The sequence below is a fragment of the Moschus berezovskii genome, chromosome 22 (genome assembly GCF_049115385.1).
Source record: "Moschus berezovskii isolate FMDL1 chromosome 22, NW_MosBer_1.0, whole genome shotgun sequence".
Lineage (NCBI taxonomy): Eukaryota > Metazoa > Chordata > Mammalia > Artiodactyla > Moschidae > Moschus > Moschus berezovskii.
The window spans coordinates 7,520,265-7,547,924 of NC_142481.1; the positions used below are offsets into that span (position 1 = coordinate 7,520,265).

At 50.5% G+C, this 27,660-nt stretch overlaps 1 protein-coding gene across 2 annotated transcripts in view; it reads left to right on the forward strand.

Moving 5' to 3' along the window:
• VRK3 (VRK serine/threonine kinase 3) overlaps window positions 1–27,660 on the forward strand; it is a 40,136-nt gene extending 12,476 nt beyond the window's left edge. For both annotated transcript variants that reach the window (XM_055411550.2, XM_055411551.2), the window contains exons 6-15: window positions 5,474–5,538; window positions 6,802–6,868; window positions 8,408–8,492; window positions 8,764–8,869; window positions 11,186–11,278; window positions 14,009–14,141; window positions 15,495–15,615; window positions 23,055–23,113; window positions 25,964–26,112; window positions 27,295–27,660. In XM_055411550.2, coding sequence (XP_055267525.2) covers window positions 5,474–5,538; window positions 6,802–6,868; window positions 8,408–8,492; window positions 8,764–8,869; window positions 11,186–11,278; window positions 14,009–14,141; window positions 15,495–15,615; window positions 23,055–23,113; window positions 25,964–26,112 — 878 coding nt within the window. In that variant the 3' untranslated portion in view covers window positions 27,295–27,660. The remainder of the gene's footprint in view (window positions 1–5,473; window positions 5,539–6,801; window positions 6,869–8,407; window positions 8,493–8,763; window positions 8,870–11,185; window positions 11,279–14,008; window positions 14,142–15,494; window positions 15,616–23,054; window positions 23,114–25,963; window positions 26,113–27,294) is intronic.

Sequence of the window (27,660 nt, forward strand, 5' to 3'; positions counted from 1 at the left end):
CGGGTCTGTGCCCCTGTGGATGGAGGTACATGCCTTGTAGTCCCTTCCTGTGGCCGCCATCACAAACCACCACAATCTTAATGGCTAAAGACAGTACACGTTTATTCTCTTGTGGTTGTGGAGGTCCCAAGTCTGAAATCGGTCTCACGGGGCTAAAGTTAAGACATGGGCATAGGGACTTCCCTGGTGGTCCAGGGGTTAAGACTCCATGCTTCCATTGTAGGGGGCATAGGTTCAGTCTCTGGTTGGGGAAATAAGATCCTGCATGCCTCGCGGCATGGCCAAAAAAATAAAAAGATGTGGGCAGGGCTGGTCCTTCCAGAGGCTCCAGGGGAGAATCCATTTCCTTGGCTATTCAGCTCCTGCAGGCTGCCTGCATTCCTCGGCTTGTGGCCCCTTCATCCTGAAAACGCAACATCACCCCAGTCTCTGCTTCTGTCATCACATCGCCCTCTCCTCTTCTGTGGTCAGATCTCCCCCTTCCTCCCTCTTCCTAAGGACCCTTGTGATTACACTGTGTGTGTGCATGCTAAGTTGCTTCAGTCGTGTCCGACTCTGAGACCCCATGGACTTTAGCCCACCAGGCTCCTCTGTCCATGGGATTCTCCAGGCAAGGATACTGGAGTGGGTTGCCATGCCCTCCTCCAGGGGATCTTCCCGACCCAGGGATTCGACCCACATCTCCTGCATTGGCCAGCGGGGTCTTTACCCGCCAGTGCCACCTGGAAAGCCCTTGACTACGCTGGGGCCCCCTGGATCCTCCGGGACAGCCCCACAGCACAAGGCTCACACCTGCACAATTGACTCACACCTGTAAAGTATGTGGTTCTCTCCACTTGCAGCCCCTTAACACAGCCACATGTTTCTTCCAGCAGCATCCCTGAGCCTCTCCCTGGCCCTCAGTTTCAGCTGCTCTGGGGGGAATGGTTGCCTCCCTTTTCCATGGGTTCCCCCAGGGGTCCCTTAGAGCTCGTTTTAAGTATGCCATTTACCCTCTTATAAATTAGGCCAGGGTTTCTCAGCCTCGGCACCCTTGGCGTTCATTGTGGGGAGCATCCTGTGCACAGTGGGGTGTTTAGCAGCATCTTCGGCCTTTACCCACCAGCTTCCAGGAGCGCCAGTCCCCTGTCCCCGTCATGACAACCGGAACTGTCTCCAGACATTGCCAGATGCCCACTGAGGGGCAGAAACGCCCACCGTTGGGAACCACTGAGTCAGGCTGTCCCAGAGTGCCCTCCAAAGACAGAGAGACCGTTGGCCAGTAATCCTCAGGTGGAATCACTGTTCTTAAAAAAAAAAAAAACACACATTTGTTTATTTACTTGGGCTTCCCTGGTGGCTTAGTCAGTAAAGAATCTGCCTGCAATGCAGGAGACATGGATTTAATCCCTGGGTCAGGCAGATCCCCTGGAGAAGGGAATGGCTGCCCACTCCGGTATTCTTGTCTGGTGAACTCCATGGACCGAGGAGCCTGGCAGGCTACAGTCCACAGGGTCGCAAAGAGTCGGACACGACTGAGCAACTTTCACTCATTTACTTATTTGGGTGCGTCAGGCTTAGTCGTGGCACATGGGCTTAGTTGCCCCACGGCAGGTGGAATCCCAGTTCCCCACCAGGGATCGAACCCACGTCCCCTGCATTGAAAGGCGGATTCCCAACCCGGCTCACCTGCAAAATGGAGAGTTTTAATATTGACCTCACAGGGTTGTCGTTGGAGAGTTAAATGAGTAGAACAATGCTCAAACAGCATATGAATACTTCCTGTTGTCATTCTGGTTTGTTTTGTTGTTGTTGTTTTGGGGGGGTGGGGATTGGGGTTTTTGGCCACGGTGAGAGGCTTGCAAGATCTTAGTTCCACAACCAGGTATTGAATCGAGGCCCTCACAGTGGAAGTACCGAGTCCTAGCCACTGGACAACTACGTAATTCTGTTATTGTGGTTATGATGGGTGCCAGCACGGCATTCTTTCTCCAAGTTCAGTCCCCTGTCTCTTGGCAATCAGAGGCTGCCACCTGCCCGCCTGCCACACCCTTGTCTGCCTTTGGCTCATGTAGGGACCTTCCATACATCCATCAGATTTGCATGCACCAGGGGTCTCCCAGGTCACAGCATCTGGAGCTCCAGGGGTTTACACACAGGCTCTCCAGGGGCCTCGGCCATGTCCACCGCCCTTCCTGGGCCTCTTAGGCTCCTGTCTGTAATGGGAGTTTCCCAGCTGGCTCTCCTGCTGTCAGCAGGAGGGACAGTTAGAAGAATAGAGGAGAAAAGCCCTTTATAATCTGCGGAGCAGTCCAGGGAAATTGTATTTAAATTGCCAGCTGTTCCACCTGCTTCTGAGTGTCGGGCATGTAAGATAACACTTTCATCGAGTGGTTGAGTGGTGCTTACCCTCAGACCTCGAGGTGACTCTGTGAGACAGATCCTGCTATTATGCCTTCGAGGTGCCCTGGCCATTTCCTGGTTGCCCCTCAAAGATTCCCCTCAGCCCCCTCCTCACAGGGGGAGGACCCCCTTTCCTCCGAGATCCAGCACCTTCCTAAGTTTCCCTCCTAAAGGCCGAGCTCAGGTCACCTTCGGCCTTGACTCAGTAAGCCCTGGTTCCTGCTCTGCTCCAGCCGGAGCTTCTTGTGGGCAAGCATGGCTTCTCAGTCACTTTACCACCTCCCTGCCCTTTATCTCAGTGTCTTAGACGACACCAGACTGGGTGGTTAGGAAGGGTGGGGAAGAAGAGAAAAAAGGATGACACAGAGGGCCGCTGGGACCCTGGGCAATAGTTCAGTTCACAAACTCCAGAATGAGCTGTGTCTCTGCCAAGGCCGCTCTGCCACTTACCAGCTGTGGGCCCTCAGCTGATTACATTAAAAGCTGCCACGTATGGAGTGCTCCCGGTGTGCCCAGAGTGGTGCTGGGCTCTGAGGCTGGGAAGAGGGTCACTGAGTGGCTCATATAAAGGGTGAAGCTGGGACTTCCCTGGTGGTCCAGTGGCTAAGACTCCCAATGCAGGGGGCCCGGGTTCAATCCCTGGTCAGGGAACTAGATCCCATGTGCTGCAGCTAAGAGCTGGCACAGCCAAATAAATAAACATAAAAAAAAAAAAGGTGCCGCTGAGGGATTCCCTGGTGGCCCAGTGGTTAGGACTCTGCACTGTCACTGCTGAGGGCCCAGGTTCAGTACCTGGTTGGGGAACTAAGATCTCACAAGCCATGCAGCACAGCCAGGAAAAAAAAGAAAAAAAGTGAAGCTGTCTGTGATTCCTGCTCAGTTGTACCACTGTTGTTCCTGCCCTCTGAACTGTTGCATCCACTCTCCGAGGTGGGCTTCATTACTCCTGCTTTACTGACGTGGAGCAGAGAGGCCCAGAGGGGGTTAGCCTGTGTGACACCAAGTCCCACAGAGTTGACGGGGGACCTGGGCTTGAACCCAGATTTGCCTGGCACAGAGCCTCCCGTGTCACGTGGCCTCTCTAAGCTTCAGCTCTCTGGTCTCATCCGTGAAGTGGGAACATGGAACAGTTCTCAGAGCTTTCTGAGATACTCTTTCCAGGTTGTAATCCTCAAATTTGACTTGGATAAAATTTTCCGTTTCTTTCTTTAAAAAAAAAAAAAAAATGAGAACTTCCCCAGTGGTCCACTAGTTAAAACTGCGCTTCCAATGCATGGGACGTCGGTTCTATCCTGGAACTAAGATCGGACATGCCGCAGAGCAGCTGAGCCTGCATACTGAAACTAAGACCCAATGCAGCTTATATATATATTTAATATAGCTAATGACAGCCACCATGATTATACGGTAGTAGAAAGATTCTGGTTTGATCCCTGGGTCAGAAAGATCCCCTGGAGGAGGAAATGGCAACCCACTACAGTATCCTTGCCTAAAAAACCCCACGGACAGAGGAGCCTGGCGGGCCACAGTTCGTGGGGTCGCGGAAGAGTTGGACACGCCTGCACACGCAGACCTTCCCTGGGCTGTCATGAGCCTTAAAGGAAACAGTATGCTCTGTGGACATGAGTTTGAATGAACTTCGGGAGTTGATGATGGACAGGGAGGCCTGGCATGCTGTGCTTCATGGGGTCGCGGAGAGTCGGACACGATTGAGCGACTGAACTGAACTGAACTGAAGTGCACTCTTAGCACAGGACAGGAGACTTTGCAGGGTCTGTAATTAAGCAGAAAGGGCCGAGCTTGAGGAATGTTTACAGTGAAGTGCCCCGGGGGAGATCAGCACCTAAAGATGGGAAAGGAAGGGAGTGGTGAGGCAGCAGGAGAAAGAGGGGGTGGGGGGGCCTCAGCTGGAGCTCCGGGCTTTGGAGCAGACGTGGTCCTTCAGTATGGTTCTGTGCTAGGCCACCACCGCTGGGCCTTCCTATCCCCCACCATCAGCCTTTGCGTACGGGCTGCCCTGGGACTTGGAGCTCAGGGGATCCCTGAGGGGCTGAAGGCTGCTGCAGGGGTCCTTTCCCAAGGGGAGCTTATGTCGTGGTCAGACAGGAAGAATGAATAGTATCCCCCGACTTGAGAAGGAACCTTGAGATTTAAAAGAGAAAAACGAAGTGGAGGGACTTTCCTATTGGTCCAGTGGTTAAGATAGCCACCTTCCAATGCAGGGGGTGTGGGTTCGATCCCTGGTCTGGGAACTAAGATCCCACGTGCCGCGGGGCAGCTAAGCCCGCAACTTCCGAGCCCACACGCCACAACTAGAGAGTCTGAGTGTGGCAACTGAGACCCAACGCAGCCAAAAAATAAACAACGAGGAACATAAAGTACAATTATGAAGATTATCGTGGGCAACTTACATATGGATAGGATTCAGTGGTCAGCAATCTGGAAGCATTTGCAACTGCACTGTTTTGCCAGAGGGGTGCAGAGGGAGTTAAAGGGGATGAAACTAAAGGTAGAGTCTTGACCCCTGACGGAAAAGCACGTCTAGGCCAACAGGAACCAGGGGGTTCCTCCCCCAGGGATCCCATGACCATTATTCCTCATGAACCATTAACCATCTGTGTCGGTAGAAGGCGTTCTGCCAATTTTCAGAGGAAGGCAAGAGTTAAAGTTAATGAGTAACGCAGCTGGTTTGGATACACGCCTCATAAGCAAAAGCTCAGTGGCTAAGAAAGGGGAGGGGGCAGAAGAGTGGGCCTAAGGTGGCCCTGCCAAGACGGAGTCAGTGTGGTTCAGCCACACACCCATATATGCAGACACATGCATACAGTGGCTGAGCCGGGGGCTTCAGGACCATCCCCCAGGCTCAGTGATTCGCTAGGGGAACCCACAAGTGTGCACAGCTGTGTATTAGAAAGAGAAAGAGGTGGAAAGAAAGAAACTGTTTGAAAATGAGAAGGTTCAGGTCTTGAAAGTCGAGAACACACTTGGCCCCGTGGGAACTCATTAACCACAACTGCTGCTCGTTACTTGGAGGACAGTGACCCTCACCTTCCCTGCAGATGGTAACCTCGCTCATTTTGTCCGTCCACAGCTGAGTCTGACTCCACCACTGGCAGCAAGTCAAGTCCCCAGAAACAAAGATTCTCACTTAAACTAGTGAGTGGGCCCGGGTGGGGTGGGCAGCCCTGAGGGGAGGGGAGGGTAGGGCTGGGCTGGGCTGGACTGGACAGGCCAAAGAGCACAGCCCTGGCCAGCAGGGAGCAGTGGGACCTTGGGCGGGACACATCTTCCTTTGGCCTTGGGTTCTCCGACGTGGGGTCCCTCAGAGGCTGCAGTCAGGTCTGTCCCTGAGACCTGACTCAGATATTTTCTGGCCGTGTGATCTGCACAAGCACCCAAAAACTGGGACAGCTAGTTCAGGTGCCCTCCCTTGGATCTAGATGGAGGCCCTGTGAGTGATTTGGAGTGAGGGCTCCGGAGCCAGACTCGCAGATGAGTAATAGCACCTACTTGCTGAGAGCCTGTTCTGTGCCCAACCCTGGTTCATAATCAAACCTTTAGGGTAGTCACCATGTTCCCCCATTTAACAGATGAGAAAATAAAGTCTTGGTCACTTGCCCAGGGGTACCAGTGGGCAAGTTGCTTTGTTCACTGCTGTATCACCAATACCTGAAAGAATACTAGGCACATAATAGGTACTTTATAGAAAGAACGAATGAATGTCAGAGCTGGGATTTGAATCCAGCTCTCTTTGATCCTGTGCTCTCAAGAACCCTGCTTTACTAGTTGTGTTTAATTAAAGTATTTGGGTTGACTGCTTGGGAAAAGTGACCCAATGTTCATAATGGCTTACACAAAAATAATATTTTATTGCTCTTTAACTTAAAAGTTAAAAGTCTGGGGCAGTGGCCCAGGGCTGATATGGTGTTTCCATAAACAAGGGGTTAATTTCCTTCTCTCTTGTTGCTCCAAGACCTTCAACCTATAATCACCTCATGGGCTGAAATGGCTGCTCCAACTCCTACCATCTCGTCTGCATTCCAGCCAACTAGAACAGGAGAAGAGAAAGGGGAGAGCCTGCCCTAGCCCTTTAAGAGCATAACCTGAAAGTTGCCCATCTCTTTTCTGCTCACATTCCCATTGGCCAGAACTTGATCGTGTGGCCATTCCTCACTGCAAGGGAGACTGGAAAAATGTAGTTTTTAGCCAAAGGGCCTGTGTCTAGGGAAAACTTGTGGATCCTGTCGTAAAAGAAAAGGAACCTAAGCAGTAGCTCAAAGTCTCTGATATGTGGTCACATGAAGCAACCTAGGGTGTTGCTGCCATTATCCTGGGATGATCCACGGCCAGTGATGATCTGAGAGCCCTTGCCTATGAGATTCCAGTGTGACAGCCTTTTCCCCTCCTCTCTCCCACTAGGATGCCAAGGATGGGCGCTTGTTCAACGAACAGAACTTCTTCCAGCGGGCTGCCAAGCCTTTGCAAGGTATTCCTCAGGGAAGTGGGCAAGTGGGGTGAGATTGGAGGTACCAGCTTGGTCAGAACAACTGGCTTCTCCCTGAAGGTGTGGAAAGGGTAGGGATGAAAGTCAAGGCCCAGGTTTGCTCCCATCACCCCTCGGGCCTCAGGGGACAGACAACAGACATGGCTGGCTCATCGTCCCAGCTCTTGAGAGCCGAGTATTAAATTTTCAGAAATACTGTAAGCCAGTTATTAAAACAACAGCCGTCATAAACTAATTGTACCAGAGACTTCCCTGGTGGTCCAGTGGTTAAGACTGCACTCCCAATGGACAGGGCCCAGGTTCGGTCCCTGGTCAGGAAGCTAGACCCCACAGGCTGCATCGAAGAGTTTGAATGCTGCACTTCAACTCGGAATTCCCATGCCACAACTAAGATCTGGCGCAGACAAATAAATAATAAAGTAATTAATTATCTCAGTTTACAGTCAGGTTAAGAACAAGAGTGGGCTTCCCTGGTGACTCAGTGGTAAAGAATCCGCCTGCCAGTGCAGGAGACACAGGTTTGATCCCTGACCCAGGAGGATCCCACATGCTGCAGAGCATCTAAACCCATGCACTTCCACTACTGAGGCTGTGCTCTAGAGCCCGGGGACCGCAACTACTGCAGCCCGCACCGCGGAGCCTGTGCTCCACGTCAGACAGCAGCCCCGGCGCCACAGCCGGAGAAGAGAGCTCCCAGCAGCCAAGACCCCACGCCGCCAGAGACAAATGAGAAACAGAGAGGGGCAAGGGCAGTAAGCACTCGAAGCTTATCACTGCCTTACCACTGGTCTGCGTTTTCCATTACCTGTCGTCTGTAATCTGCTTTTTTGTGGCCAGACTGTGTGGCATGTGGACCTTAGTTCCCTGACCAGGCATTGGACTGGACCCTGGCAGTGAATGCACGAGTCCTAACCACTGGACCACCAGGGAAGTCCCTACTATCTATACTCTTGAAGTTGCTTCCATTCCCTCTATCCGTGTGATGGAAATACCATGTAAGGGTGTGCTACTGCCTCTCACCCCAACTCTTTATCTTCTGTGGTACCACATTGGTAGCTTGTAATTGGCTGTACTGGGAAGCATTTACACCACAGAAATCCGCAAACACAAATCAGGGCTATTTTTTTTTCCTGAACAGCCAGTTATTAAACTTTCATCAGCACACTGCTCCATCTCTGCCATCCAACTGAGATCCTGAAAGGCAGTCAGACATCTAATGACACAGTGAGCAGTTCAGACTTTTCCCGAGCTCATTAGCTCTGCGTGAGAATTCATGGGTCACACGGTCACTCTTACCCCTTCCACTCACTCCGGATTTGTCAGTGCTTTCTCAAAACCACGTTCACAACCCCCGTCATTGCCCCCTAGCCCTCACCCACCCACAGAAGCAGTTTCCAACCAGAAGACCCAGGGTCTGGCCGGGACTCAGGTGCATTCGCTTCCAGTCTCAGAATGGGCTGTGGTCCGCTGTGGGTGTGGGGCCAGGTGGGCCCTGACCTCTCAGGCCCCTGCCTCCCGCAGTGAACAAGTGGAAGAAGCTGTACTCAATCCCCCAACTGGCCATCCCCACCTGCATCGGTTTCGGCATTCACCAGGACAAGTACAGGTGAGCCACTTCACTTGGCACTCGCTTTGCTGGCTGCTTCCTGTCTCTCTGTCTCATGCCAAGGCATGGCTGGGACCCTGGAGCTACTGGCCAGTTAGTCGCTTCCTTCCTCCCGCCAGCTTTGAGCCAGACCAATCCCCCACCCATCCAACCCTTCATCTCACCCTGGACTGGGACCTGGTAGTCCCCAGCCACAGTCCCTCCTTGGCGAGCTATACTCTGTCCCCGCCTGGTCCTCTCTCCCACCTCCTGGGACACCCGTGTCTTCCAGGTTCTTGGTGTTTCCCATCCTGGGGAGGAGCCTTCAGTCGATCCTGGATGACTTCCCGAAGCACGTGATGTCGGTGAGGTCTGTGTTCCAGATGGCCTGCCGGCTGGTAGGTACCAAAGGGTCTCAGGCTCCCATCCAGGGCGTGGTGCCCCGGGTCCTGGTTTATCAGTCTGTTTGCTCTTCCACACCTTCAGCCCGCATCTCCCTCCTCTGGGCACTGGGGCAAGCAGAGTGACTGGCACAGCTGAACCCCAGACCATTAGAACCAGAGCGATAAGTATTGCCAAGAGGGATGTTCAGGAGGCTGTGGGAGTTGGAGGAAGGGTCCCAGCCTAAATTGAAGGGTTTGGTTGTGCTTCCTGGTGGAGTTTATTTCTAAGCCAAGAGTTGGGAATAACAAGGTGCTGGGTAGAGTGGGAGTGGAAATGCATGGCGAGAGCGTTCCAGCCCAAGGAAGTAGCTTAGCAAAGGCTCGTGTAGGGGAGAGCGCACAGGACATCTGTCATTCGTTTCTTCCTCCATCCATCCTTCCATGAAATATTTATCCTGTCCCTGCTGAGTGTCAGACACCGTCCCAGGGCCTGGGAGTGTTGTGCAGGGCAGCACAGACATGGTTTCTACGTCTAGTGGGAGAGGATGAGTTTAAGCCACAGTTGCACCAGTAGGGAACAGTGCTCTGGATAGAAGTGTCCCCATGCTGTCACGGAGAAGAAGAAGACCTAACTTAAACTGCTGGATGGGGGGCTTCCCTGGGGGTCCAGTGGCTAAGGCTCCTCCCTCCCAACGCAGGGGGGCCCCCCCGGCTTCAATCCCTGCTCCAGGAACTACATCCCACATATTGCAACTAAGAGTTCGCACGCCACAACTGAAGACCCCGCATGCGACAACGAAGATCCCATTTGCCACACGTGAGACCTGGCACAGCCAAATACACACACAGTGACTTCCCTGGCAGCACAGTGGCTAAGAATCCGTCTGCCAGTGCAGGGGACACGAGTTCAGTCCTGGTCCAGGAAGATCCCAGATGCCATGCAGGGTAACTAAGCCCGCGCACTGCAGCTACTGAACCCACACTTTAGAGCCTGTGCTCCGCAACAAGAGAAGCTACCGCAGTAAGAAGCCTGGGCACTGCAGCAAAGAGTAGCCCTCGCCTGCCACAAGTAGAGAAAGCCCTCACACAGCAGTGAAGACCCAGGGCAGTCAAAGATAAATAAAAATAAATGAAAAATATAAATAGCTGGCGGGATGGGTCCCAAAGGTATGACACACAGTGTTTGCTGTGTGATGTGTCAAGGGTGAAAGGCAGGAGCTGCGGTTAGTGTGCAGGCTCAGCAGTGACCAGAGGACCCAGGGCCTTGGACCCCAAGCTGGGGGGCGGGGACTTCTGTCCCAAGGGCACCGGGAACCCACGAAAGGACTGAGGACAGGGGAGGGGCAGCATCAGCTCTGGGTGTAGAAGGACCCCGTGGGCCACGTGGGGACGGCTGGGGAGGGTGCGGTGGAGGCTGAGTGAGGCAGACGCGAGAGAGGAGCTGGGCTGTGGGGACGGAGTGTCTGTGGAAGCAGCAGAATGGGGTGGGCAGTTAAGCCTTGGAGTCAAGGGGGTTGCAGTCAAGATACGGCAAGCACCTGAGGGTTCAATATATGCAGTTGTAGCTCAGTGGAAAAGTCAGGGCTAGAAGTAAAAATACAAAGTGCTCAGCTTAATGTATTTCTGCTGCTTTGGACAAATGAGAAAACCTCTTTGGTATTCATGAGTGTTGGTTTGTTTTTTCTTTTTTTTTCGCAAGGGTCAATAAGAAACCAATGTTTTCCCCTCCAGGATTTCGATCAACTAAGAAATAATGGAATGGCCAAAAAGTTCATTTGGGTTTTCCTGTACCAGCTTGAGGACAAACAAACTTTTGGCCAACCCAGTAGATACAAGAGATTGATGGAAAATAAAATATCAGCTTTAATACTGAATTTCTCAAAGCCCTAATGTCTTCTAAGACATTCTTAGGTGTGCTGTCAGGGTGGGCATCCAAATGCTTCACTCAGAATTAGGCTCAATTCAACACCGGGGCTTCCCAGGTGGCTCAGCGGGTATAGGGTCTGCCTGCCAGCGCAGGAGACTCAGGAGACACGGGTTCGATCTCTGGTTGGGAAGATCCCCTGAAGGAGGACATGGCAACCCACTCCAGTATTCTTGCCTGGAGAATCCCATGGACAGAGGAGGCTACAGTCCATGGGGTGGGAAAGAGTTGGGAATGACTGGAGCAACTGAGCACACACACAGGGAATCTACCAGTGTTACCACCCCCATGACAAGCAGGATCATGTGACCCCAGGCCCAACAGTGGGGTTTCCTTCCAGGGCTTTACATCAGAGCCTCTTTGTGTTATCAGCACTTCTCACAGAAACACTTGCTTTCCTCCCCTAGCTAGATGCCCTGGAGTTCCTCCATGAGAATGAGTACGTTCATGGCAACATGACCGCTGAGAATGTCTTTGTGAATCCAGAGAACCTGTGCCAGGTAACTGCCAGATCCTCCCCCTCCCTGGGGGCTCTCTGGGCTCCCGGTCTCACCTGTCTTAAAACCTGCGTTTATTTCACAATGCTTATTGCAGACAAAGAATTGCTATCCATCATGTATAAAGTGCTTCTTCAAATAAATGAGAGATAAGCCACTTAGTAGAAAAATGAACAAAGGATAGGAAAAGCAGTTAATAGAAAAAGAAATCCACAGGTCAGTTAAATGTATGAAAAAATTCTCAACCTCCCGCAATTATTATTCTAGTAATCATGGAAATTAAACTTAAAATACACTACTACTTTTACCTTTTGGGTGGACAAAATTAAAAAGAAAAATAATATCTCTTGCTGATAAGGATGTGAGGAAACAGGAATTCTTTACTTATTATAAGTGTACTTGGGCAAACTTTTTGGAAGATAATTTCTTACAGCAGTCAAAATTTTAAATATATATGGATTTTTGTTTTGCTTTTTGCCGAAGGATTCACATTTATTGGTTCAAATACAGTACTTAACATTTGCTAAGCATGCATTTCACACTAATTGGTCACCATTTCCACAGGTAGTCAGTGCCCAGAAGAGGGCCCCTCCACTGCCAGTTGTCAGGGTGGGAGGTAGCAGCGGACCTGGGTAGCAGAGCCCACCAACTGTCATTTGGTTGTGCAAGATTGATGGAATTAACTGCATAAGCTTTTTGATCTACCGGTTCCTCTGTGAGGAATTTATCCATTCCATATATTCAAAGATATATTACAGGGGCTTCCCTGGTGGTCCAGTGGTTAAGAATCCACCTTCCAATGCAGGGACACAGTTTCAGTCCCTGGTCAGGGAGTGGAGATCACACATGCCTCAGGACAACTGAGCCCATGCACCCCAACTAGAGAGAAGCCCAAAATGAAAGATCCCTCATGCTGCGATGAGGATGCGAGTGCCACAACTAAGACCCGATGCAGCCAAAAATAAGAGGAAAAAAAAAGATACACGTACAAAGTGTTCCTGACAACACTGATTCTGACAGTAAAATGGGAAAACCTTAATATATACTCCTGATAGCATGTTGATTAGTATTTAAAGTAAATCATAATTACTCTTTCTAATGACTAAAACCAAATTTAACATACCTTAAGCAAAAAAAAAAAAAAGGGGGGGAGGTGTAGTTTAAAAAAAGGGAGGTACAATTTATTGCTCCTTGAAGTGGAAAAATCCAGGACTTCACTGGCTTCAGGCATGGCTGAGTCTAAAAATTCAGACCCTGTCATTAGGAAACTGGATCTTCCGACTCTGGGCTCTTCTTGTGTTTGCATTGCTCATTATCAGGCAGTCCTTCTTTGCTATGGTGACAAAATAACCACCAGCAAATGAGGCTTAAATTCCCTCCATTTAGCAACCCCAGTGGAGATGGATTGGGTGAGCCCCACCTCAATCACTTGGACTGAGAGTTAGAGAGGGGTGGTCTCAGAGAAAAATCCTAGAACCATATTAGGCAAAACTAGGACTTATCTATTAGTCCAGTGGTTAAGACTCTGAGCTTCCAATACAGGGATCATGGGTTCGATCCCAGGTCAGAGAACTGAGATCCCACATAGCAGGAGGCCAAAAAGGAAAACAGGAAACAGAACCAACAGAATGAGTATGTGTGTATCTGTGTGTGTATATGTATGTATATATACAGAGAGAGAGAGAGAGACTATAAGAATTTGACTCAAATTCAAAAAGCTCAGAGTCCCTAGATCTGCAGTTGGCAAGCTGGAGAACAGAAAAGCTAATGGTGTGCTTCTAGTCAGAGTCCAAAGGCCTGAAAAAACCTGTGTGTGTTCCAGTCTGAAAGCTGGCAGACTCAAGACCTGAGAAGAGTTGGTATATCTGTTGAAACCCAAAGGCAGGAAAATCTGATGTTCAGCTCAAGCGGACAGGCAAGGGGCATTCCCTGTCACTGAAGCCTTTGTGTTCTGTTCTTCAACTGATGAGATGAGGCCCACACGCTAGAGAGGGCAGTCTACCATCCATTCCAGTCACACCCTCACAGACATACTCAGAATAACCTTTGGAGACACGTCTAGGCACCGTGTGGCCCAGTCAGGTTGACACATAAAAATAACCATCACAAACTGTGACCAGAAGACTGTAGGTCTCGCATGGACAAAGCCAACAGCTGTCCCCTCTCCATTCAGCAGAATAAGAGTTGGCCATTAGAAAGCCGATGTGGCTAACTCTGTGTGTCTGGTGGCTAAGCACTTTGTGTTTTAAACTCTGTTAAGCCTCCTCACAGCCCTGCAAGGTGAGGACTACGATTATCTTCATTTGACCAATAGAGAAATCAAAGCACAGAGAGTTTCCTAATTTCCCCAGAGTTGCACGGGTATTAATGGGCCAAGCTGGCACTGGAATCTGGTCTGTCTGGCTCTGCAGGTAATACACTGTTAAAGTGCAGAAAGCTGTGTGCCCAACAGGAGGTACAGTGTGATCCCTCTGTGGAACATTAGAGCGTCCTCCTTAGCCACATGCATTTGCTGATTATTTAAAGAAAACGAACATATGAGAAGCTATCAGTGGTTACTTCTGGGAACTGAGACTGAGCAGTGATGGGAATGACTGGTTTGGGTTCTTTCCATATCCTCCTGTACTGTTTGGCATTGGGTTGTTTCAAACTGCACCCGCAATTGAAATCTCTGACTCTAGAATACGGATTCCTAATCTTCGTACTGTATGGCTTCTCCCCACGTGCACACAGGTGACCCTGGCAGGCTACGGCTTCGCCTTCCGCTATTCGCCAGGTGGCAGACACGTGGCCTACACCGAAGGCAGCAGGAGCCCACATGAGGGGGACCTTGAGTTCATTAGCATGGACCTGCACAAGGGATGCGGTAAGAGGCCAGAGAAGGGATTCAGGAGCTTGGAGACATGCTTCTCAGACAAGGACATATCCTGGTTGTCACAGCTGTGGATAGCAGGTGGCCAAATGCAGGAGTCACGCTAAAGCAGGGAGCCATGGTAGGGGTCAGAACCATGGACAGCATCCCTGCACATCAGGGCGTTGTGGGGCAACACTGAGGCCAGTGAGCAGTGGACTGCTAGGAAGCCCTGCGGGTCCACTGGTTCACGTTCCGGATCTGTGTGGACTTAGAATGCGAGAGGTGCCCTGAAGTCATCCAGGAGGGGCTGCTGAATATGCAGTTGTAAACCATTGACTATCTATCTCCTCAGCACGCCAGCGAGGTCTAGACAGACCCAGATGTCAGCGGTATTTCAGAAGCTGTCAGTTGAAGCCCAGAGACAGGAGTGAGATTATTCCAGGAAAGGGCATGGGGAGGGAAGAGCACACTTTGAGGAGACGCCTTGAGGAGGTCTTGGCCTCTCTTGCACAAACCCCTTGAAACCGTGGCCATCCAAGTCCCTGCCCACATCCTCCCATTATGCTAAGCCCCCCAGGGAAGGGATGGTGCATGTGCCCCCAGCACCAGGTGGCAGAGGGTCTGACACAGTCAGCTCGCAGTGTTTGTTGAATGCTTATGTGAAGTGTTATCTAAATCATGTGATTCAGGAAGTGTAAGAAAACCAAACCCTGCTGTCTGCTTTGTCCTTCCCTACCATGTGAGGCTGAGTTCAGTGGCCATCCTTCTAGGCACCTTGATGCCTTATTACATCTTTCCACTGGACTGTCAAGGACTGTCAAGGGCTGGGACCTAACCAAACTCTTGTCTGGAATTTAAGAAAATGGGAAGGCCTTCCCTGGTTGTCCAGCGGCAAAGACTCTGTGCTGCCAATGCAGGGGCCCCAGTTTCCATCCCTGGTCAGGGAACTAGATCCCACATGCTGCAACTAAAGAATTCACATGCTGCAATGAAGATCGAAGATCCCACATGCCACAGCTAAGACCCAGGGAGGCTAAATAAATACATATTAAAAAAGAATGTGGGAAGGGGCTCGTCACCCAAGGCGCTGAGGATTCACGGAACAAATAGGTTCATGAATGAAAGACAGGTAGGTGAGGGAGTGAGCTAGTGGAACCAGGGATGAAAAGATGACCAAGGGAGTGAATGAGTGATTGACTCATGAAAGAGTGGGAGAAGACAAGTGTAAAGTGGATGATCAGTTGAAAGCCAGTATATTTGGGTGGTTGTGTGAGTGAGCACGTGCTTGAGTTGGTGAGAGAAACGATGAGGGCAGGCGCGTCAGAACGTCTGCCTGAGTGGCCACCTCCTTCCCTCCCTCCCCAGGGCCCTCCCGCCGCAGTGACCTCCAGACCCTGGGCTACTGTTTGCTGAAGTGGCTCTATGGGACCCTGCCATGGACAAACAGCCTTCCCAACACCGAGGAGATCATGAAGCTGAAACAGAAGTGAGTCTAGGGGTCAGCAGAGTCCTGTACCCCTGCAGGTGGGGCAGAAGCTCAGAACCCAAGAGGGAACAGCAAAGAGGGGGAGGCAGCCTCTGGCCTCTGCGGTTCTCAGGCAGGTGTTCTCCATCCATTCCAGCGGACCAGAGTGTGGGCTCTGGAGCCACACTGCCTGGGGTCAGACTCCGGCCCCACCACTGCAGGGTGTTGGGTGGGCAACTTAACCTCCACAAGCGTCAGTGTCCTCCATGAGCTGGGATCCTATTAGCGCCCACCTCAGGGTGGAAGGATTTGAAGGAGTTGGGTGCACAGCACTCAGCACAGAGTCTGGCCTGTAGAAAATGCTCCCCGTGTGCAGGACACCATGATTCATTCACTCCCACAGGGATACACAGGCAACCTGAGCAGTTAGGCCTGGGCTTTGCCTCAGTATCTGGCAACACTGGCCTCTGGTGTCCACACTTCCCTCTCTTCTGCGTGTGAAACCACCAGATCTTTCTAGTTCTGTTTTAGACGTTCGGCACCAAGGACAGCGGGATAAAACCGGAAGTGTTGGCTGGTGTGGTTCAGCACCAAGGACAGAGTGCAGTGGGGGTACGGGGGTGCTGGTGGGTGTGCGGTTCAGCACCAAGGACAGAGGGGCTGTTGGCTGTAAGGGAGGTGCTGCTGAGTGTGTGGACAGTAGACAACTAGACTCAGGGCAGCTCTGCAGGTGCAGAGCTCGGGATTCGAGCTCTGGTGTAGGCTTGGGGCAGGAGAGTTACCCCAAGAGGAGCCATTCAGGAGATGGTTGGGTATCACATCTGAAGTGCAGACTTGAAGTTCAAACGGAGACTCCAGACTTCAACAGTGTCTCAGGAGCTGTCCGCAGAAGCCCTGGGAGAGTGGAAAGAGAGAAAACTCTCCAGTGAACAGCATCGAGTCTGTCTGTCTTCTCAGTTCCGAGCATGCTGTGTCGATGGTTCATGTTGAGCCTCTCATTTTGCCCCCTCTATTATCTCCCATCTTCCTTTACTCAACCACAGATACACACTCACACATACTGAATATGTATGTGTCCTACTGATATGCTTGCTTAAATGTACCTGTATCCTTAAAACTGCATGACATTCATGGCACTGTATCTGACTTGCATAAATGTTACTCTGCTTCGAATCTCACCCGTTTCTGGCTTTCTTCACTCAACACTTCCAGTTTAACCCCATAGTTACATGTGCGTCGAGTTTACTGCTTCTGACTATTGCTTTTAAATAAGGTATAGGCACATCTGTGTCCTTAAACAACATTTTTTCCCTTAAACATGCGATGAGTGCGTTTGACTTGCATAAATGGTCTTTTGCTCTAAATCTCATTCTCCTTTCGCCTAATGCTTTATTTCTCTAACTTTTTACATTGCTAAAGAAGCTCAGTGCTTCTCCTCAAGTAATTTTAGATGTAGCTTTGTCCTTGAAAAAATACGTTGTGTTTTATTTATGCCTGTATGTGTGTGTTCCGTTGGCGTAAGTGGTGCCCCGCCCCAGAGCTCATCCTCCATCACGTTTCAGCTTATTCGTCACTCCCCAGGGAGCCCTTCCCTCACCCCCACCACATCGGGTCTCCTGCTTGTTCGTTTCCAAGGAAGGGACACCTGTCACTTTGGCCTGCCTGTAACCTGTTCACAGCTAACATTGCTGTATGCTTTTCTGCCCCGGGCAGTGCGCCCACCACTTCCCTGTGTCAGCTCTGAGGCAAGTGCTCTCCTGATCTGAAGCACGGAGGTCTTAGGTGATCGGCCTGGGTCACACAGCTGATGAGAGGTGCTCCCAGGCCATTTGACTCCAGAGGCGGCCCTTTCACCTGGAAGCTGGTACCTCCCAAGTGTGAGAGGCTCATCGCAGGGGATCGGTGGCGTTTGGATACGGCCACCCTCCACTCACCAGATACTCACTGAGCACTTCCCTGCACTAGGCTCTTCTAGGGCCTGGGGATACAGAATAGCTGACAGACACCCCTGCCCTCAAGGAACACATTCTAATGGGAGAGAAGACGCACAGATAGTGAAACACAAAGCATGTCAGAGGGCAGGGCAGTCAGCTCAGAGCCCTGGGCATCCACCAGTGGCACTGGCAGGGTGTGGGCATGCCTGATCTTTTTGATTTAAAGGCCAGGGCAGGTCTCGTGGCAATGGTGACAGATGAATCGACTCTAGAAGGTAAGTGAGGAGGCCCCACCTGGGTGCTAATATGCCCTAACATCCCTGCAGAAGGGGGAAAGAGAAATAGAGAGCAGCCCTCAGCAGCCAGGCTTCCGCAGACACCCTCTGCATCGGAAGGCAGCCTCAGTACCTGCCATAACACAAGCCCATTGCCCTGTTTTCTTCTTTGCTTTTTGCACTTATTTTCTACTTTTCCAGTAATTTTGTGTTTTTTGCAATGAAGCCAGGTGAAAACAGCGGGTCTCAGGATTAGTGACACAGGTAGTCGGAGGACACGGCCCAATCACTAACGTGTTGAGTGTGGCTGAAGTCTGTGAACTGCTCCTTGACGCACTCTGCTGTGTGAGCGATGAGACTAAGCTGCTCTTACGAGGAGACCCTGAGAGAATAAGTAACAGTTCCTCCCAGAGCCCCAGATCCCAACCACAGCCACAGAGGGAGGGCCAGGAACATGAAGATGCTCCTCAGGGAAATGTCAGTGGTGATGCGGGACTCATTCTAGACCCCGCAGCCCAGCCTGTCAGCTGACCTAAGGGCCCACAAGGGGGCATGTTGTGATAGGCACATTTTCTTCCGTGGTGGCTCAGATGGTAAAGAATCCACCTGGAACTCAGGAGACTTAAGTTTGATCCCTGGGTCAGGAAGATCCCCTGGAGGAGGGAATGGCAACCCACTCCAATACTCTTGCCTGGTGAATTCCATGGACAGAGGAGCCTGGCAGGCTACAGTCCATGGGGTCTCAAACAGTCAGACACGACTGAGCAACTAACACGTTCAACTGTCCTCTCTGATGTTACTGGTGTATGTGGCTTTTTTCCCATTCACTCAGCAAATTGTATTCTTTTTTTTTTTTTGTAAATTCTAGTTCATGACAGAATGAAGGAATAACAAACAAAGATGAGAGGCAGTCTGATTCCCCAAGGCTTTCTGGCATGCAAGGCCCCCAGCTAGGAAAGCACAGGCTCCACCTGGAGTTGGTCTCTGCTCTTAAGCCTGCAGCTGGGCAGAGAAGTCCCACAGATACTGATGGTGAGAGCCTGTGTGGGAGAAGTGCTCACACAGTTGACGCTGTCCTGAGGCAGGCACAGCCCTTTCATGCCATCACTCTGTTGCTCAATCATTTGCCTCACATATCCCGAGAGACACGCATCAGACCCGGTCCTTGTACACGTATGACAGTTGCTATAAGACCTCAGGAGGGACCCATTTCCAGGGGAAGCTTCCACGGGTCGGGCCCTCGAGCCACGTCCAGAAGGGAGAGTGGCCACTTACTGGGGATCAAGGTGGGGAAAGGCAGCCAAGGGCAGAGGAGCAGTAGGTGCAGAGGCCTGGAGCTGTGCGTGGACGCCTGACCTGGTTGGGGGACTAGCAGGAGTCTGGTGTGACTGGAGCATGATGGAAGGGAGAAAGTCAAGGAGACAAGGCCACAGGGGCTGGGGGCTTTGGTGCCAGAGGTTTCCCCCGAACCAGGGCACTGGGAAACCCTGGGACGGCTGTGAGCAGGGAGGGGCAGGGTCCACTCTGGGCACAGACAGATTCGCTGGGGCTTTGTGGGGGGTGGTGAATGGAAAGCTGGGGAGGAGGCCGGGGTCCAGGGAGAAAGTGAGGCCTGAGCTGGGCCCAGAGCCATGGGAGGGGTGGAACAGAAAGGGTTGGGGAGCAAGAGGGTGGGGCTTCTAGGGACTTCCGGGCTGTGAAGGAGGGGAAGGGGATGACAGCACCCCATGACTTGGTGGACAGTGGGGAGCCAACCCGGTGGTCTAGGCCAGTGATTCAGTTCTGTGTGTAGATACATGCATGTATATACTTTTTAGGATTCTTTTTTCAGGTAGTATATTACAAAATACTGAGCAGAGTTCCTTACGTTATACAGTAGATCCTTATTGGTTATCTATTTTATATGTACCAGCATATATAATTTCTGTTCGTTTCCAAGGCAAACCATTCAATATTACAGTAATCCAAGTCTATGCCCCAAACAGTAATGCTGAAGAAGCAGAAGTTGAACAGTTCTATGAAGACCTACAAGACCTTTTAGAAATAACACCCAAAAAAGATGTCCTTTTCATTATAGGGGACTGGAATGCAAAAGTAGGAAGTCAAGAAACGCCTGGAGTAACAGGCAAATATGGCCTTGGAGCACGAAATGAAGCAGGGCAAAGGCTAATAGAGTTTTGCCAAGAGAACGCACTGGTCATAGCAAACACCCTCTTCCAACAACACAAGAGAAGACTCTACATATGGACATCACCAGATGGTCAACACCAAAATCAGATTGATTATATTCTTTGCAGCCAAAGATGGAGAAGCTGTATACAGTTAGCAAAAACAAGACCAGGAGCTGACTGTGGCTCAGATCATGAACTCCTTATTGCCAAATTCAGACTTAAATTGAAGAAAGTAGGGAAAACCATTAGACCATTCAGATATGACCTAAATCAAATCCCTTATGATTATACAGTGGAAGTAAGAAATAGATTTAAGGGTCTAGATCTGATAGATAGAGTGCCTGATGAACTCTGGAAGGAGGTTCGTGACATTGTACAGGAGACAGGGACCAAGACCATCTCCATGGAAAAGAAATGCAAAAAAGCAAAATGGCTGTCTGAGGAGGCCTTACAAATAGCTGTGAAAAGAAGAGAGGCGAAAAGCAAGGGAGGAAAGGAAAGATATAAGCATCTGAATGCAGAGTTCCAAAGAATAGCAAGGAGAGATAAGAAAGCCTTCCTCAGCGATCAATACAAAGAAATAGAGGAAAACAACAGAATAGGAAAAACAGATCTTTTGAAGAAAATTAGAGATATCAAGGGAACATTTCATGCAAAGATGGGCTCGATAAAGGACAGAAATGGTATGGACCTAACAGAAGCAGAAGATATTAAGAGGAGGTGGCAAGAATACACAGAAGAACTGTACAAAAAAGATCTTCACGACGAAGATAATCACGAGGGCGTGATCACTCACCTGGAACCAGACATCTTGGAATGTGAAGTCAAGTGGGCCTTAGAGAGCATCACGACGAAGAAAGCTAGTGGAGGTGATGGAATTCCAATTGAGCTATTTCAAATCCTGAAAGATGATGCTGTGAAGTGCTGCACTCAATATGCCAGCAAATTTTGGAAAACTCAGCAATGGCCACAGGACTGGAAAAGGTCAGTCTTCATTCCATTCTCAAACTACCGCACAATTGCACTCATCTCACACGCTAGTAAAGTCATGCTCAAAATTCTCCAAGCTAGGCTTCAGCAATATGTGAATCATGAACTTCCAGATGTTCAAGCAGGTTTTAGAAAAGGCAGAGGCACCAGAGATCAAATTGCCAACATCTGCTGGATCATGGAGAAAGCAAGAGAGTTCCAGAAAAACATCTATTTCTGCTTCATTGACTATGCCAAAGCCTTTGACTGTGTGGATCACAATAAACTGTGGAAAATTCTGAAAGAGATGGGAATACCAAACCACCTGACCTGCCTGTTGAGAAACCTGTATGCAGGTCAGGAAGCAACAGTTAGAACTGGACATGGAACAACAGACTGGTTCCAAATAGGAAAAGGAGTACATCAAGGTGGTATATTGTCACCCTGCTTATTTAACTTATATGCAGAGTACATCATGAGGAACGCTGGGCTGGAAGAAGCACAAGCTGGAATCAAGATTGCCGGGAGAAATATCAATAACCTCAGATATGCAGATGACACCACCCTTATGGCAGAAAGTGAGGAGGAACTCAAAGGCCTCTTGATGAAAGTGAAAGAGGAGAGTGAAAAGGTTGGCTTGAAGCTCAACATTCAGAAAATGAAGATCATGGCATCTGGTCCCATCACTTCATGGGAAATAGATGGGGAAACAGAGGAAATAGTCTCAGACTTTATTTTGGGGGGCTCCAAAATCACTGCAGATGCTGATTGCAGTCATGAAATTAAAAGACGCTTACTCCTTGGAAGGAAAGTTATGACCAACCTAGATAGCATATTAAAAAGCAGAGACATTACTTTGTCAACAAACCTTTGTCAACAAAGGTCCATCTAGTCAAAGCTATGGTTTTTCCCGTGGTCATGTATGGATGTGAGAGTTGGACTGTGAAGAAAGCTGATCACCGAAGAATTGATGCTTTTGAACTGTGGTGCTGGAGAAGACTCTTGAGAGTCCCTTGGACTGCAAGGAGATCCAACCAGTCCATTCTAAAGGAGATCAATCCTGGGTGTTCATTGGAAGGACTGATGCTAAAGCTGAAACTGCAATACTTTGGCCACCTCATGTGACGAGTTGACTCACTGGAAAAGAGTCTGATGCTAGGAGGGATTGGGGGTAGGAGGAGACGGGGACGACGGAGAATGAGATGGCTGGATGGCATCACCGACTCGATGGACATGAGTTTGAGTGAACTCCGGGAGTTGGTGATGGACAGGGAGGCCTGGCATGCTGTGGTTCATGGGGTTGCAAAGAGTCGGACACGACTAAGCGACTGAACTGAACTGAGCATATATATGTTAATCCCAACCTCCTAATTTATCCCTACCCCCTAACTTTTCATTTTTCTTTCATGGTCCAAGAGGGGGGTGTGTGTGTGGCACCCAGGTGGTGCTAGTGGTAAAGAACCTGCATGCCAATGTAGGAGACTAAGAGACACGGGTTTGACCCCTGTGTGGGGAAGATCCCCTGGGGGAGGGCTTAGCAACCCACTCCAGGATTCTTGCCTGGAGAATCTCATGGACAGAGGAGCCTGGTGGGCTATGGTCCGAGGGGCCACAAAGAGTCGGACCCAACTGAAGCGACTGAGAATGCCTGCAGGCACACACACAGGCGAAACCAGGTGCTCTATTGATAAGTTGGTAAAAATGTTGCAGCTGGAAGCCTGCAAGTACTTAACGCTGTGCTTCCCCTAAACACCTCGTTCAGAATTCACTCATCCAGTGTCCACGGTGACTCTCTCAAGCAGTGGTCCCCAACCTTTCAGGCACCAGGGACTGGTTTTGTGGAGGACAGTTTTTCACTGACTGGTGGAGGGTGGGAGGATGGTTTCAGGATGATTCAGGCGCCTTACATTTATTGTACATTTTATTTCTATGATTACCACATCACCTCCACCTCGGATCATCAGGCATTAGGTCCCGAAGCTTGGGGACCCCTGTTCTAGATCACAACTAATGAGAATAAGGAAAACTAGGGCATGTCTACCAGACATACTGTTTCAAAAGGTGACTGTCCTTCTCTGAAAGGCCTTTCATGCGTGCCTCTGTCCCGTCAGGTTTCTTGACAACCCGGAGGGCCTCGTGGGACAGTGCAGTCGCTGGATCACCCCCTCAGGTATGTCCCAAGGGAGGGAGCAGGCAGGGGCTGTGGAGGGACCAGGACTCGGGCCCATCCCGGGGATGCCTGTCCTCACACCCCTCTATTTCCCTCGAGTTTTCCAAATCACATGTGTATCTGTGCCCCTCGTAGAAACAAAAATCTTCCCCCCTCCAAATTCAAAGTGTGTCTGAACAGTAACAACAGCGGCGCACACGCACACATGTAACCACATACACATAATGTGTGGGGTTTTTTAACATAATCATATCACCTATATTTGTCTCTGACTTACTTTTTCATCTAAGAAGATTCCTTGGAGATTTTCTGTGTCAATGCTTGTAGAATTTTATGGATATTTTTTAAATTGTGTAAAATACACTTAACGTCAGCTGAAACTGCAGTTGTAACTCATTAGTCAGTCATGAAATCCATTTAATGGGGATTTTAAAAGTGAAGAAGACAGGGACTTCCCTGGTGGTCCAGTAGTTAAGACTCTGGGCTCCCAGTGCAGAGGATCTGGGTCTGATCCCTGGTCAGAGAACTGGATCCCACATGCTGCAACTAAAGATTCTGCGTGCCGCAGCGAAGATCAAAGATCCCATGTGCCACAACTGTAGGACCCCTTGCAGCCAAATACATACATATATATACATATATATATATATATAAACCACACATGGTCAGATCCCATTTTCATTATTAAAAGATCTCATCAGAGAAGAAAATATGAGAAGAAAGCATTGCAGAGGATGTCCAGCGAATGTTAACAGCAATTCTCTCAGGAATGGAGGGTCAGGTGGTTTTTTTTAAAAAATCAAAGGACTTCCCTGGTGGTCCAGTAGTTAAGAATCCACCTGCCAGTGCAGGAGACATGGGTTGGATCCCTGAGCTGAGAAGATTCCACATGCCAAGGGGCAACTAAGCCCATGTGCCACAACTACTGAGCCTGCGTTTTAGAGCCTGGGAGCTCCAGCTGCTGAGCTCACTTACCCTAGAGCTTGTGCTCTGCAGCAAGAGGAGCCACTGCAGTGAGACGGCCAGGCGCCACAACTCGAGAGCAGGCTCCCACTTGCCCGAGTACAGCAAAGGAGACCCAACACAGCCAAAAATAAACAGATAAGCAAAACTTAAAAGACAGAAAAAGTATGAATGCCTTGCCGAAGCTCAGAAATGCTTAATGAGATACTAGCTTCAGTGATACATATTTATAGTCATATATATATGTGAGTAACGGGTTATAATTAGAAATACATATTTCATATGACAAAATTCCTTTCTAATTATACATCTGTTTCTGTTTTGTTTATAATTTCATTTGTACCTTTTGAGAAAACATCAAAAGAACATCCTTTCGTGACATAAGAAACCTGCGCGATTCAAGCTGCAGTGCCCACCAGTGAAGCAGTCTTGGTGCATAGTCACGCGCATTGGCTTCCCGGCCTCCCTTCTTGGGCCTTTTGTGGGGGAACAGCAGAGTTTGGTCCTCCCCTCACAGGTTCCCCGCATTCTGAGCCAAAAATATTTACTCTCCAGCACTTCACAGTAAAAACTTTTTGGCCCCATTTTAGAGATACGTACAGAATCGTTAGAGATAATATAATCAGCTGGGATTTGCTTTAAAACAGTACAGGAGGGGGAAGCAGTAGGGGTTTTGATGAAACAAGGTTGGCGTGAGTTTATAGCTGATGATAAATCCGTGCACCTCAGATTAGGACTTGACCCCACAGTCTTTTAATTGGAATCACTCACCTGATGCCTGATCTTACCAAGGCTCAGATTCTTTTTGTCTCAGCTCAGAAGGAATTCAGCAAGAGGCAAAATGATAGGCACAGTGTAGATTTATTAATATAGGATGCTTATGAGAGGTGCAAGCCAGCAGGGGCTCTGTCCCAGAATTAAGCGGGCTGTGTGTATGCCTGCTCAGTTGTGTCCAACTCTTTGCGACCCCAAGAACTGTAGCCCACCAGGCTCCTCTGTCCATGGGGTTTCTCAAGCAGGAGTCCTGGAGTGCGTTGCCATTTCCTCCTCCAGGGGATCTTCCTAACCCAGGGATCGAACTCACATCTCCTGTGCCTCCTGCGTTGGCAGGCGGATTTTTTTAACCACTGCGCCACCGGGAAGCCCCAGTACCTATCTTGAGGCGGCATTAACTTACAGTGGTCTCCAAAAGTTGCCTAGGTTTCCTCTCTATCTATAGTTCCCTACTGGGGCTTCTACAACGTCCTGAGTAACTATCTGTCTTGCTATAGTTGAGCCCAGGGTAGGCCAGCTGAGAGCCAGGCAACAGATAGGAAGAAGCTGGAAGAAAATGCGAGGAACTACAGACACGCTTTGTTCAGCAGCAGCAAGGCAGACAGGCTTTATTCTTCTCTAATGGTTGACGTCATCCCACTGCGCGGCAAGGGCTTTTCAGGTGGTGCTTCTATAGGCATGATTCTCCTGCGCAGTGCTATAAACGATCTCAGCTGTTTAGCAGCTGATAAGCACGCAGAGTTACTGTTTATAGAATGTGGACCAGAGCAAGAGGACCGTGGGACGGCAGTGTGAGGGAGCCCAGCAAGAGAACCTGACCACCGCTGTCTTGACTGGCTGTTGTTTCCCTACACTGTCCTATTCTATCCCTATCAGTGATGTTAGGCGACAGGCACGCTGCTGCTCTTGGTACCACTTTCCCGGTGCTTATGTTTAATGTTTAAAAAAACCTAAAATCTAAGTGGCTGCAGCAGTGCCGGGCACAGAGGAAGCACTGAGCAAAGGAGCACCGTGGCTGAGGCCCTCTGGGCACAGCCCCCGGGCTCAGCCTCCCACATGAGACCCTCTGGGCACAGCCCCCCAGGCTCAGCCTCCCCCGTGTCTTGGCCGCAGAGACCCTGCAGCAGTACCTGAAGGTGGTGATGGCCCTCCAGTACGAGGAGAAGCCGCCCTACTCCACACTGAGGAACGATCTGGAAGCCCTGCTGCAGGACCTGCAGGCATCCGCCTATGACCCCTTGGACCTCCAGATGGCACCCTAGGTGGGTTCCAGCAGGAAGAACCAGGGGGGTCTCAACCCTGTCCCTGGCTCCCACCGCTGTCTCCACTGATGCCCTTTGATGTTTTTATGCCCAGTGCCTGGGCGCAGAGCGCTCCAGAAATGCCAGGTGGTTTGTTTGTTCAGGAACCTAGCACACTCTCCAAAAATGAAGGCATGACCTCCTCCACCCAGCTCGCCCCCCCCCCAGTCTCTGTCCCCACCCCCACAGCTATCTGAGGGACCTCTGGCTCCTCCCACATCCCTCTCTCCCTGCCCCTCCACCCTGTCCCTCCGGGCAGTCGCTAAGTTCCTTCTAGTCCACCTCCTCCAGGGCTCTGCCTCTGTCCTCTGTCCGGGATGCCCTGGAACATGGCCACTTGTCACAGTCACCTGCTGGCGATGAGCTCCGTGAGGACCAGGTGGAGTCTGTCTCTGCATCTCTGTGTTCCCCGCTCACGTCACTGGCCTGGCTCACAGATGCTCCACCCACATTTACCGCGTGGGCCATCCAGCCTTCCCGTCGATGCTGGCCTGTCTGACAGTCCCTCCCCGTCCAGCCCATACCATGGAAATGTAAAAGCAAACCTAACGGCCCCTTTCAGGACCATAGTTTCCGGTCTGCTCAGTCTCCGAGGGCCACTCACTCAGCAGCAGGTTTGCCCCTCGGTTAGGAAGTTAGTGAGGAGATGCTCCTTAAGGAGCCCGCGGACCGTGGAGTAACTTGCAGATCCTCTTGCCTCTGCCTTGGCCCGACTGCCCGTCCTCCCCTGATTCCAGCCCTGGCAGAGATCAGTCCCACCTCAGGACCTCGGCATGCAGCACCCCCACGGCCTGTGACCACTGTCCCCTTTCTTTTGCCATGACCGGCTGCTTCTTGTCACCGCCCATCAGATCCCGAGGCCTCCGCAGATCGCCCCAGTGAGGTCCCTCCCCACCACCTCCCTTATCACGTCTCGTGCTTTCTGCACAGCCCTTGTGCCCCCGGGGAAGGCGTGTGTCTAGCCCGTCGTGTCTGCACGCCCCTCCTCCAGCCCATAAGCCCAGCAAAGCCTTTTGGCCCTCTTGTTGGTGGCGGTGTTGCCCAGCCCTCGAAAGCATCGATGGAAAGCTGCTGTCACACAGTGGGGCTTACAGGGTACCCTTTGGATGAACGACACTGACAGCCATTTCTATTGTCTTCTAGAACTTTCAGCCTGGAGTTTGAAATAGAAAAAAAAAAAAGGAGCCATGTGACTCAAGGCCTGCTGTAGAATCACAGATAAGCTTCTCGAAAGATCCCTCAAATGTGCGTTCCTGCCGCTTCTTCAGGTGAAACTGCTCATCATCGGTCTAGATCAGCCTCAGGGAACCCGGAAGTTAGGCCCCAGATACTGTGAACTCCCTCCTTTCGACTGTCCCTCCCTTCAGCTGTTGTCTCCTGCCAGCCCCTGGGGTTTTGGGCGGAGAAGACCCCCGGTTCACAGACGGGAGTTGGGCTGGTCCCCTCAGTGGGGACGCTGCCACTGGCATCACTACTCTTTGACAATAAATTGTTTCATTGGAACTTGGA